This window comes from Lathyrus oleraceus, chromosome 6, assembly GCF_024323335.1.
Source record: "Lathyrus oleraceus cultivar Zhongwan6 chromosome 6, CAAS_Psat_ZW6_1.0, whole genome shotgun sequence".
NCBI classification, from domain to species: domain Eukaryota; kingdom Viridiplantae; phylum Streptophyta; class Magnoliopsida; order Fabales; family Fabaceae; genus Lathyrus; species Lathyrus oleraceus.
In genome coordinates, this window is record NC_066584.1 from 13,039,410 (window position 1) to 13,052,511 (window position 13,102).

The 13,102-nt window shown below is 37.2% G+C and overlaps 1 protein-coding gene across 1 annotated transcript; it reads right to left on the reverse strand.

The window, feature by feature from the left end:
- Positions 1–8,711: 8,711 nt before the first annotated feature.
- Positions 8,712–12,605, reverse strand: LOC127092043 (acyl-CoA-binding domain-containing protein 3). Its single transcript, XM_051030820.1, has 5 exons — positions 11,630–12,605; positions 10,049–10,154; positions 9,857–9,957; positions 9,025–9,097; positions 8,712–8,950 (listed from the first exon to the last, which is right to left on the reverse strand). The coding sequence occupies exons 1-5, from the start codon at positions 12,358–12,360 to the stop codon at positions 8,939–8,941; spliced, it is 1,023 nt and encodes a 340-aa protein (XP_050886777.1). The 5' UTR covers positions 12,361–12,605; the 3' UTR covers positions 8,712–8,938.
- Between the last annotated feature and the right edge of the window lie 497 nt (positions 12,606–13,102).

The following is a 13,102-nucleotide window of genomic DNA, read 5'->3' on the forward strand; positions in this document are numbered from 1 at the left end:
GAGGAATCACTATGATATGTAGCACTAAAGATGAACTGTTCATTTTTTATTTACATTATGCCTTATTTATGTTGGAGTTTCTTTGATGTTACGACTTATATGTCAAATTTGATAATTTTCTACTGCTTATTTTTAAATGATTATATTGTGTTGATGTTTTTATGCTATGGTGCAGCATGCGTGAGACTCTAATTGTGAAATTTTATTTGAACTATATTATTAAATGCTGAATCGAGAATTAGGGTGTTACAATGTCAGTCTAGTTGACAAAATCTATCATGGGTAATCTTGTTGGTGAGTGGAACCCCTATGCTCATGAGAGCCTAATATAATGTTGAAATCTTCAATACAAGACCGAGGAAATTGATATTGTTCTGTATGGTAGCTAAAGCAAGTCAGAGCCTTCTTCTTTTGGCATTGTCTATTTGTTGGGTCAAATAGTATATTCACCCAAGTCTCACATCGGATAGTGGAAAGAGAATAGAATTTGAATAGAATTTTTCCGTTCAAAAATTATAATTTAAAGGTTTTGCAATTTTCTCCTTAAAAATTGAAATTTAATAAGAGAGTTTGTAATTTTATTTTGTAAAGATTAGAAGTTGAATAATGAATTTGTGGGTTTTATTTTTTAATTTTTGCTTCTTTTATGAATGTGCTTATGTAACGCCAATATTTGTTTATGTGTTATTTTTCTAACAACTAATATCATAGCTAAGATTCCTACCAAGGGAGGAAGGAAGAGTTACAATTATTCTGATCAATGGAGAATGAAGACAAAATGAAGATATGTCAGACTTTGGATGATGAGAGAATTTGTTGGGTCAAATAATATATTCGAATTTTTTTTAAAATAACCATGTTTTTCAAAAAAAATACGAAAATAACCAACTTTTCAAAAAAAAATCCAAAATAACCATGTCTGGGAGAGGATGCGCCAGGGAAGTTGGCGCACCCCCTAAAAATGAGAGGAGGCGTCAGATGTATTGGCGCCAATGCATTGGGCTCCTAAAGGAGAAGCCAATGCATGTGGCGCCTGCTTGGCCCTCCTAAAGGAGGTGCCAAGGGCAATGGCGTCTTAGTGTGTGTGTGTGGTGGGTGTATGCGCCACCACATCTGGCGCATACACCCCCTCCTGTTATTTTATTTTTATTTTTTTCTATTTTAATTTTTTTTAATTATATTTTTTTTATAATATTTTTTTGATTTTAATATTTAAAATTTATTATTTAATACAGAATAAATAAAAATAAAAATAAAATAACTTCATTAAATATATACTAATTGATTACATTAGAAAGATCAAAAACCTAATGACCCGCTCGATTATAACGTCCCCCGGTTCCATATCCCGGTGCGTTAGGTTGTCTCCGAGGTCTCCCACGATTTTCTTGAGGTGTTTGTGGTCTTTGGGTGCTGACCTGATCGAGCGATGACTGGTTGGAAGGTCCGACAGAAGTTCCGGCGGTATTTGACAGATGTGTCATCATTTGCTCCTAATATCCGAAGGGGCTCTGGCCAACGGCGCTTCCGTAATGGAGTTCGGTGCCCATGTTATCGTAGTTAGGGCGTTGGGGTTGGGTGAATTGGGGACGGTATAGTTGCCCAAATTGGCCCATTGAATCGTTTTGAAAACGAAGCAATGGTTCTTGGGGCGTACTATAGTTAAACAGTGGTTGGGTGTTAAATGGTGGGGGGCTACGATGACGTGACCCATATGAATCATCTGGGCTATAGACGGTTGTGGTTGCGGGGTTTGGTTCTTGGTTTTGTGTTTGGGTGGGTGGTATGAATGGATTGCGACGTTGGATGGTTCGTTGTTGGGTGGTTGGCATGAACGGGTTGCGATGTTGGGTGTGTGGTTGTTTTGTGTATGTGGTCGGTTGATGTTGTGTGGTTGGTTGTTGGGTTTGGGTGGGTTCACATTGGTGTTGGGTGGTGAATTGATGTGGGACATACGATGACGAAGCAAGTTGGCGCGGATCCATCAAATACCGCGGCTCATATACGAATTGCTGAGTTGTTACAGACCTAAACCATGCCATATATTGTTGAGTCGGTCTTGCACCTTGGATGACTGGTTCGTTCAGGATGTGTTGTCGTCGATTCCTCCATTGACGACACATGTCTTTTGCAAAGTCTCTCCAGTCAGAATAATCCCACTGTGCATCGACCCTTTTTTTATGCCAATTCCCCAAACACGTGGGAGATTCTGGAATATGTTGTAGCATTCCGAACTGCAGTTTGACCCGGTCACTTTGGTGCATTTCAACTGTAGTGAATCGGATAATCGGTGTCTTCACTGTCCAAACTGCAGCATCGTCATGGTTCACATCATGATTCAGACCCAAATATGGCCTCCAAACAAACTGGAAAAAAATACCAAATCGTTAGATGGAAAATAATTTGAGAAGTATTTTTAAATTAAACTATAGTCTGGTAGGAGTATTACATCATCATTTCCAATGTGATCCAATAGATTTCGATAGACTACAATAGCGTGTTTCAGACACCTATTGTAGTTCATTCCCCTTACTGACCACCTAAGATAATAAAAAGAAGTGAAAATATTATTTACTGTTAATTTAAATAATATATATAATTAACTAAATGGTGAATGGTAAAGTGCTAGACTTACTTGGTTGCAAAGGGGAACACGAATGGACGCTCATTTATCGGGGCGAGCAACGGCATCCTAGACCACCCCCAAGCTTGAAGCAAATAAGCACATGAAAAAAAAGTACAGGTATTCTTTTTTGCAGTTCTACACATTGCACTATATAGATGGGCCAACACAGTTGAACCCCAACTATAAGTGTTTACCTTATTGATGTTGCGTAATAAAGGTAAATACATTATATTCACAGAATTACCTGTACTTTCTGGAAACAAAAAGTTACCAAATAAAATCATAATATAACACCGAGCTTTTATTATTTTCTCATACTCGGTTGAATCTTCGGACAGTACTATACTGGCATAATATTGTTTAAGGTATTTTAAATTTATACCTTGCCCCCTTGCTTGACTGGATGTGTCTCCCCCAGTTTTGTCGTCTAACAAAGGGGCACCCAGTAATTCATTGCATATATTGTTGTCTTGGTTAACTTGCCCATTCACTGCCTTTCCATCTATACGAAGACCCAACAACATGTACACGTCCTCAAGTGTGACGGTACACTCACCAATCAGAAGGTGAAATGTGTGGGTCTCGGGTCTCCACCTCTCCAACAAAGCCAGAATGAACTTGTAGTCCACCGAGTACGAAACAATGTTTAGTAGATTTCCAAATCCACATCCTCTAATATATGGTTCTAAACCGCTTCGGATCCTGATAACAAAAAAAACCGAAAATACAATTAGAAGAAGAAATACATACTCAAGAAATATGTATTAGATGTAATCCAGAAATAGAAACTAAAAAGAGAGAGATTTCAATGGTATAACACAAAGAAGATATGTATTAGAAGTAATCCAGAAATAGTAACTAAAAGAGAGAGATACATACAAATGCCGAGATATTCTCGATTGTGCCTCTGTGTTCATCGCCCATAGTTAACAAAGACATGATTCGATTTTGCAAAGCTTGAGTTTGTTAGATGAAAGAAATGTGGTAGAAGAAAAGAGTGTGATGAAGATGATTTGATATTGTTGATATGAGAGACTATTTATAGATGAATGAGTGAGTAGGTTTAGAAACCAAAAAGAGTGTGATTGGTTGCATGCAAAGGCAAGAGGAGACAAGTGAATGACAAAATTCAGCATTGAAGGTCATGTGAGGAATCTACTAGGCGCATGTGAAGAAATCACATGCAAGGGGAAGAGGAGCCCTTGACTTTGGCGCCTACATGTGATTTTTCACATGCAAGGAAGAGGCGCCCTTCCTCTTGGCGCCTTGGTGTAGGGCAATTGGAAGGGGCGCCCTTCCTAGTGGCGCCTATGTTTAATTTTGTGAAGAGGCGCCCAACCCTTTGGCGCCTCAGTTACTTTATGGCACCAAGGGAATGGGAGTCTATGTTTACTTTATGTTTAATCTTAGGGCACATTAGGGCACATTAGGGCACAGAGAACTCAGAGATTCTTTGATTTCCTGGCTATTGAGTATTCTTTTCAGTCTTTCCTCTGTGTGCTAGATTCCTTCAACTGCATGTATTCTTTTCACTCTTTTCTCTGCGTGTTGGATTCCTTCAACTGCATGTATGGTCAAGTCTGTACAGACAATTATCAATTTATTAATGCATTGGCCAACTATTTATGTTGTGCAGTTGAACAACTTAGCAATGCATTCAGTTTCAATTTCATTCAACACAATGTCTTCCACACAACATTATATGATCAGTGCACATGTTAAAGGTGAAATATTTGATCATCAGTCGTTCGATTTTTGTTTTCGAGACACACAGGTGACTCGGTTTACAATAAATCGGCGATCAAATTTTTCACACCTAAAACAAAGAATAGAAAAGAAATTGCAGTGCAATAATGTGGGTCAGATCATCTATAAAAATCCAGTTTATTTTGCAGAAAACCAGGTAAAATTTTATCAGAAGAAGATTTGAGATGATGATGATGTTCAACATATGTTTGGCAGTCATGAACAATCCGGTTACAACGATATAGAGTTGTATATATTACCATATCAACAACAGGAGTCTCGGTACATTGATCAGTCACAAGTGTTTTGTGAGACTGATGACGAACAAGCTGAGGTGAATGTTCCAGACGATGAAGAAGAGGAACCTGAGATCATCGTTGATTCGATGGAGAACGCTGAAGAGGAAGAGGAGCCAATACCAGCAGGTCATGTATATTGCCCACCCCAACACATGACAAGGTTAAATTTGGGTTCAGATGAACCTTCGGGAGATGTATGGTACAATCCTTACGTGTAAATGCAAGGATCTCTGAAACAAGGAGACACATTTTGCACAAAAGAGGAATGTGTAAAAGCCATCAAAAAATTCCACATGGAACTATCATCAGATTTCAGAGTTGACAGAACTGACGCATTGAGGTATAAAGTTTATTGTCCGAATGAGCACTGCCTTTTTAAGTTGTTAGCTTCGTACAGGAAGAGGAAGGAGTCTTGGGAGATTGGATCAATGGGTCCAGATCACACATGCATGCTGACAAACCCAATGCAGGATCATCGTAAATTAAGCTCTCAACTAATATGCGATGAAATATTGTCTGTCATTGGCGATAATCCGTCTTTAAAGGTGAGTACAATAATCTCACATATTAGGGCAGAGTACAACTACACACCATCATATAGGAAGGCATGGATAGCTAGAACAAAAGCTATTGAAAAAGTGTTTGGCAATTGGGAGGAATCTTACAAACAACTTCCAAAATACATGTTCGCTCTAAAACACTATGCTCCCGGTACAATTTTCAAGATGGAAACATTGCCCGCATATACACCAGATGGTACATGTGCTGTTGGAAATAGAATATTTCACCGTCTATTTTGGGCGTATCAACCGTGTATCATAGGTTTTTCTTTCTGTAAACCAATTATACAAATTGATGGTACATGGTTGTATGGAAAATACAAAGGAACGTTACTGATGGCAGTGGCACAAGATGGGAACAACAATATTTTTCCGATCGCCTTTGCCTTAGTTAAAGGGGAGACTGCTGAGGGATGAAGTTTTTTCCTAAGAAATCTCTGATTGCACGTTGCACCTCAGCCTAACTTGTGTTTGATCTCTGATAGACACCCCTCAATCATCAGTGCATATAATAACATTGACAATGGCTGGCAAAATCCTCATTCGACGCATGTGTTTTGTATTAGACATATTGCTCAGAATTTCATGCGAGAAATCAAAGATAAGACGTTGCGTAAGAAGGTTGTCAATGCAGGTTACGCATTAACAGAACCTTCTTTCAAACACTACCGCGAGGAAATAAGATTGTCGAACGAAGATGCGGTTCGGTGGATCGATAGTATTCCGTTGGAGAAGTGGACTAGGGCATACGACGGTGGACAACGTTGGGGCCACATGACAACAAATCTTGTGGAATCAATGAACTCTGTCTTCAAAGGAATTCGTAACCTACCAATAACCGCTTTGGTGCAAGCTACATATTTCAGGCTAGGGGCGTTGTTTGAAACCAGACGCTCAAAATGGAGTTTCATGTTGTAATCTGGACAGTTGTTCAGTGATGCTTCAATGAAATTCATCAGACATGAAGCTGCCAAAGCAAACACACGTGGTTACGGTATTTGACCGAACAAAAGGTTGGTTTAGTGTTGCCGAGTCCATGGATCACAATGAGGGCATGCCAATGGGACAGTACAGAGTCGAATTAGATAGAGGTTGGTGCGACTGCGGAAGGTTCCAAGCCTTTCGTACCCCCTGCTCCCATGTCATAGCGGCGTGCTCAAAGGTTCGAAGGGATCCATCCTACTTGCTATCTGAAGTTTACAAAGTCGCCAGCCTTTCAAATGTTTATAAAATTAGTTTTTCAGTAGTGGCAAAAGAGGATTATTGGCTAGAATATCAAGGGGACATCGTCTGGCACAACGAAGTTATACGAAGGAAGAAAAAGGGTCGCCCTAACAGCACCCGGATTCGAACCGAAATGGATACGGCGAACAAAATGGTTAGACTATGTAGTTCATGTCGTCAACCAGGTCACAATCGTAATAACTGTCCTAGTGTTGGAACGAGCACAACCAGATAAATTCATATGTACCTCTGTTGCTATATATGGAAACTTAAATTTATTTCAGAGTACCTCTATTGCAATATATGGAAAATTAATTTTACTTCATAGTAGACGTCTGTGACGAAAAGACAGTTGTTCATAAGAAATAACACAAACAATTAAAACAACTAAAATACAAAAACTATGCGATTACAACCATCAAAACAATTTTGAACATGTACTGCATCATCCTACGAGCGTCTTAGTCGGTCTTAATATCCACCCATTCACGCACTTCTCCGTTTTGGTTGAACGTGGACACAAGCCATTGTATTCTTCTAATTCGTTCACCCTCTCCAATTTCTCCCTCTAACCAACTATACAACGTCCGATTAAGACGTTCAAACGTATCTGTGTTCCAAAGTCGAACCTGTATCGGAGCCGCAACGGCAGAAAATATTACATCAGCATTTCGTTTCTGAATGTATGCAGACATTGTTAAAACAAAGAAAATTAAAGTTGATGGTTGAACTAGACTAGGAGATGAATTTGAGTGGAAATAATTGTATGCAAGGTGATGGTATTTATAGAGGCGGACGATGAATTGGAAAAACACGTAGGCGCCAGTTGAAGTGGCAGCCACATGACACACACACAGGCGCCACAAAAAATGGCACCTTGCACACACACACACTAAGGCGCCATTGTCCTTGGCGCCTCCTTTAGGAAGGCCATGTAGGCGCCACTGCCCTTGGCGCCTCCTTTAGGAGGGCCAAGCAGGCGCCACATGCATTGACTCCTCCTTTAGGAGCCCAATGCATTGGCGCCAATACATCTGACGCCTCCTCTCATTTTTTAGGGGGTGCGCCAACTTCCGTGGCGCATCCTCTCCCAAACATGGTTATTTTGGGAAAAAAAATTGAAAAGTTGGTTATTTTCGTATTTTTTTTTTAAAAACATGGTTATTTTAAAAAAAAATCAATATATTCATCCACAGAAAAATAATAGAATTTGAATATTAATATAAATAAAGATAGTTAATTTTACTTTTTTATTTTTCTATTCAAAAATAGTTTGTTGAGAGGGTTTGCCATTTTTCTCTCCAAATATTGCAATTGCGAGAGAATTTTCTATTTTTTTGTTTAAAATTAGTTTGTTGAGAATTTATAATTTTTCTATCCAAAAATTGTAATTGATATAGAATTTGCAATTTTTTCGTCCAAAAATTGCAATTGAGAGAAGGTTTGTAATTTTTCCGTTTAAAAGTTAAGTTTGTAATTTTTCCGTTTAAAATTGCAATTGAGAGAATTTTTTTAAAAATTGCAATATAACGAGTGAGTTTGTAATTTTGTTAGGTAAAAGATTAGAAGTTGAATAATAAATTTGTGAGTTTTAGTTTTGACAAATATATCTTTTTTATCCTTTAACTATATTTTTAAGTTCAGATTGATCCCTTAATTTTTTTTTCCAGTCAGATTGATCCATTAACTCTTTAAAATGTATCATGTTAGTCTTTTTTGTCTAATTAACGACGAATTTTTAAATTTTTCCGTCATTAATTAAACAACTAGGACTAACATGATACATTTTAAAAAATTAAAAGACTAATATGACAAGAAAAAATTAAGGGACAAATTTGAACCTAAAGAGATATATTTAAGGGAAAAAAAATGATATTTTACCTATATTTTTTAACTTTTACTTGTTTTTGTTTTTGTGTCCAACGATATTTGTTTATTTGTTGAGGCATAGATTTTAGAGATAGCTAGTCTCTTACCATTATCAAAATCTAAAAAATGTAACCATTTTTTTTATGAAAAATTATTAATAGTTAAATGTTAGTATATATTTACACCCTTAATCCTAACCCTCAAACTCTTTTTAACCCTTCACTCAATAATTTGGATAGTTGAATTTCACATTACTAAGCAAGCAATTCAAAATTACACACTTTTGAATTGAGCTTCATTGAATCACATTTAAAATCGCCGCAAGAGTGAGATATGAATTGTAAATTTGATATAACAAATAGGAATTATTGAACCTTCTACCGAAGATAAGATCATAATTACATGCATTTATTTATATACAGAAAATATCTATTAACATTTCATCGGATCGATATCGAATAACACATCAACAATCAACACATAATTTAAGTAATAAAGGAGAAAGCAAACAGCTCGAGAATCTCGCATAATTTGAAAAAGAACTTATAATCTTAGGATCAGTCTTCTTATAGCTGAAATGAATGTAGGAAAATGTCCCATGGTGCGGTATGCCATCATTTTTTAACCTGAAACTTTCCATGGCATTTTTAACCAAACAATTTCATCAATGTCATGATTGTGAATGATTTCAAAATCTTACATTGTTCTCGGAATCTGACTCTGCATATGGGATAAACTCCTGGGCACCAGACTTAGATTCTTGAACAAGTTTCCTGCAAGAGATAGACAACATAAAATCAGATATGCAGAAGATTGATGAGCCATGGCGAAGCAAAATTTGAATCGAACAATATTGACCAAAAGGTTAATGTCTATTTAGAAGCATAAAGGTATGATTTTATTTTATTTTGAGGTCGGAACATATATGATTTTGGTATGTTTGTGTTAAGAGACATTTATGGCATGAACATATGCTTATAAGTGGAGGCAATCTTCACCTTACAAACAAGTTTCGTAGGAATGAGTTAGGTTCAACCACATTTCTTAACATGATATCAGAGTCTGGTTTAAGATTCGTTGGACCACCATTTATTTTCATACTCCAGATGTCCAATTCTGGATGTGAGGGGTGTTGTTAAGAGTCTCACATCACATCAGATAATATATGGCCTGAACATGTGCTTATAAGTGAGAGCAATATATGTGAGGACATTATATGACTTGAACAGTTTGATTACGCTACATCATTTGACTCGATTTGAGTAAAAGTAGTTTTTGCATCGAAAAAACTTACGTTCATATTTAGATCAGCTTACTTTTAGAGTAACAAACACTCAATTTTAACTAACATGTTTTGAATCGAAATTGAAGCTCCGAGTAGTAGCTTCTATGGCGGATAGCATAAAGACGCAGTACCACCGCGATTCCAAACACTCGCTAAACCAAATTCATACAAAATCGCTGTCGACAATTATTTGCCCAAGCATACACTTGATCAACTAAGAGGAATGATTATAAAAGTTCAGGACTACCTGTCTGCTAAGCTTGTTTGTTGATGAGACGAAGCTGAGCTCAAACCCAGAGCAGCAGACTCAGAAACTTCTGATCCCGAGGGTCCACCTTCACTCATTCCCTGCAAATAACAACAATAAAAAAAATCCTCAATTCCATTGCTCGGGTGACTAAAGCTATTAAACACAATACGTCTCGAGTACAAAACTCACAGTAGAAGTATTTTTCATCCATCCAGGAAATTTATCGGAAACAAGGCCGATATATTGCTCCATTGCAACGTCTGGACTCATGTTCCCCAGCTTTTGCCAAGCATTCCTTGCACAACGTAATCAGTACTGTTGATCATTCATAAAAAAGCAGCTCTCAACACAGTTATTATGACTAGCAACCAACCTATACCGTGTAACTTCTACAGCACACCGGTATGTGTTGCTTACATTTATTCATCCAATTTGAGCATTTGACACTTTTTTTTCCCATAATGAATAATATTTGCGTCTTCGTTCTACTGATTGGCTAATTACCAATACATATTTTGTGTACATTACTTCTTATGGAATACCAATCAAATATATGAGAACAACCAAGTGATGCCTAACACCTATTTACGGATTAGTGTATTCAATTCAGTTTTGTTCTATGTACTTTCTTGTAATGATTCAAACTTATCCTCTAACCCTTGAGAACAAATTTTCATCACCTTTCTGTGCCTAAACAAAATTTGGCAGTGATTGGATTGGAGCAATTTCGACACGTACAACTTACTAGTAAAGGGGTCACATAACCAATCATATGGTGGGTCCTTCCTTAATATGACTAAATGATAACTCTATTGTGTAAAAATAGCTTAAAATATCTTTTTAAGTTCTCCTCAACTTATTTCTATAATTTTGATCAAGTAGCTTATTTTAGTAGATGTTTTGAACTTATGCAGAATTGATTTTCATTTCCTACTCTAATCTAGAATCACCTAACACAGTTTTCATACAAAAAGGACTCCATTAAGTTACTTAAGCAACCCCATTTCCTATTCAAGTGTAGAAACAACTTATTCATTTGATAGAGAAAGAATACTATAGTAAGCTACATTTTTTTTAAAACATGGTATATGGCATTGTGACTGACTAAGGCCGACTAATTCAAGGGGACCAATCCCACCGTCCACTTGCAAGGGTTTCATTTAACGAAAGCAAAATTCAGTATGAACTGAACCCCAACAAAGAAATTGTTAGCACATGACGGGATTCAAACCCGAGACCTTGAGAGGAGCACACTCTAAGACTCGAGTCTTCACAAAATGCCAATGTAAACCGCATAAAGACTTACTTCTACAAAGACATTTAACATTTAAAGTCATGGGGATCAATCTCACCGTCCACTTGCGAGGACCACATTTAAAGTCTGAGAAAAACTCTGTATGAACTGGCCCATCAGAAAAATTGTTAGTAGCTAGCACGATTCAAATATGAGATATTGAGAGGAAGACACTCTCCCGAATCAAACCTTCACCAAATGTAACCCGCCTAAAGACTTACTTTTACAAAGACATTTAGCACAAATTTCACCATTTTCTTACTAATTTTCTATTATTATCCTAGTGATGCGACAACATTGTAGTACTAACTAAATAAACAGCATTAGTATTAGTATATTCAAAATTATCATAATCCAAAATAACATAACAGACCAAAAGAACAAGGCAATGCAAATTAGTTATGATTAAACAAAGCATAAAACAGAACATAAATGTTGTGTAAAAAAAACATAAATTTCAGAAAAAAAGTTGATACCATTTAGCACGTGCGGAGAGTTTAAGCGGCATTGGTTGAGGTTCACGGCAAGGTCCTTCAATAGCAACTCTCTCAAGTCCATACAACACCATCTCCAAATCATCACCGCATTTACCAATATACCCTTTCTCAGCAACAAATTCCGTAGCCGCCATAAACGTCTTCTCCACCTCACTCCTCTCAATCCCTTCCCATTCCCAATCTTCATCATCTTCCTTTTCCTCTCCTTCGCTCACCACATCAGAAACTAACTTCTCACCGGAATTTTCTCCGGTGGCTTCTTCCACATACTCAATGCTCTTCTCTTCAGTAGAATCGCCACCTTTCACAACCGTTTCTTCTAAACATTCAACAACCTCGGAATCAGATTCAACCTTAGCGACTCCTATGTCATCGTGTTCAGTTTCGTCAACGTTTGAGTTTGTCGGTGGCAACTCGACATCAACTCCAGAATCGGAATTGACAATAGCGTCGTCGGTTTCTAAACTAGTTGTTGTCGTTGTTGTTGTTGTAACTTGAACCGGTTTAACAAAACCAACTCGGCTCTTGGTTTGAGGTGACTGAACCGCCAACCGTTGAAGAACCGGACCAACCGGTTGTTCCTGAACACGATGTTTTGTCGTTGTGCTATTGTCGGTGGTTGCTATGGAAACAAGTTTTGCGAAGATGAAGAAAATGAGAAGTCCAAGCGTTGCAGTGAGTAAAAGATGAGTTGCGGTTACAAGTTCCATAATAAGACGTTGTTTGTGAAATATAAGAGGTAACGGAAAATGTTGAAGAAATAGTTAAGGAAGGGATTGGTTAGTTATGGAGAAAGGAGAGAATTTAGGATGGAAGTGATTAGAAGGAAGGAACTGTTGTAACGGAGACGAGAAAAAAGAGAAAAAGGAAGTAAAGTATATTCTCACCCATTTTTCGCTTTATGCTCTCTGCAACTGTTACGCACATTTTTATTTATTTCCTTTTATCTTTATCCGTCTTATTATAAAACCGTCTAATTTGTATTTATCTTGTAGCAACAACAATGGATTTCATAATATACAACTTCTGTCATGTTTAAACTTATATTTTTATTTAAATTTTTAATTTCAAAAAAGAAAATTTATAATATTTTTTTTTTTTTGAGCTTGGACGGAATGGGAAGGGAGAATTTTTAGGTTTTTTTAACGAGATAACCCACTTTTTCGAAAAAATTCTCAAAATACCCAACTTTTCAGCAAAATTCCCAATCTACCCCACTTTTACGAGGAGGCGTCAATTGGATTGGCGACCCCTCTTAAAAATTGCAAGGAGGCGCCAATTGGATTGGCTAGGGCACCTGCCCTAGCCAATCCAATTGGCGCCTATGTGTAATTTTTAAGAGGGGTCGCCAATCCAATTGGCGACTCCCTTAAAAAAGGCTCAAATGAAAAAACCTCCAACATAAAAGTTGTAGATCTTTTCAAGACAATGAATTTGGATATAAATTTTACA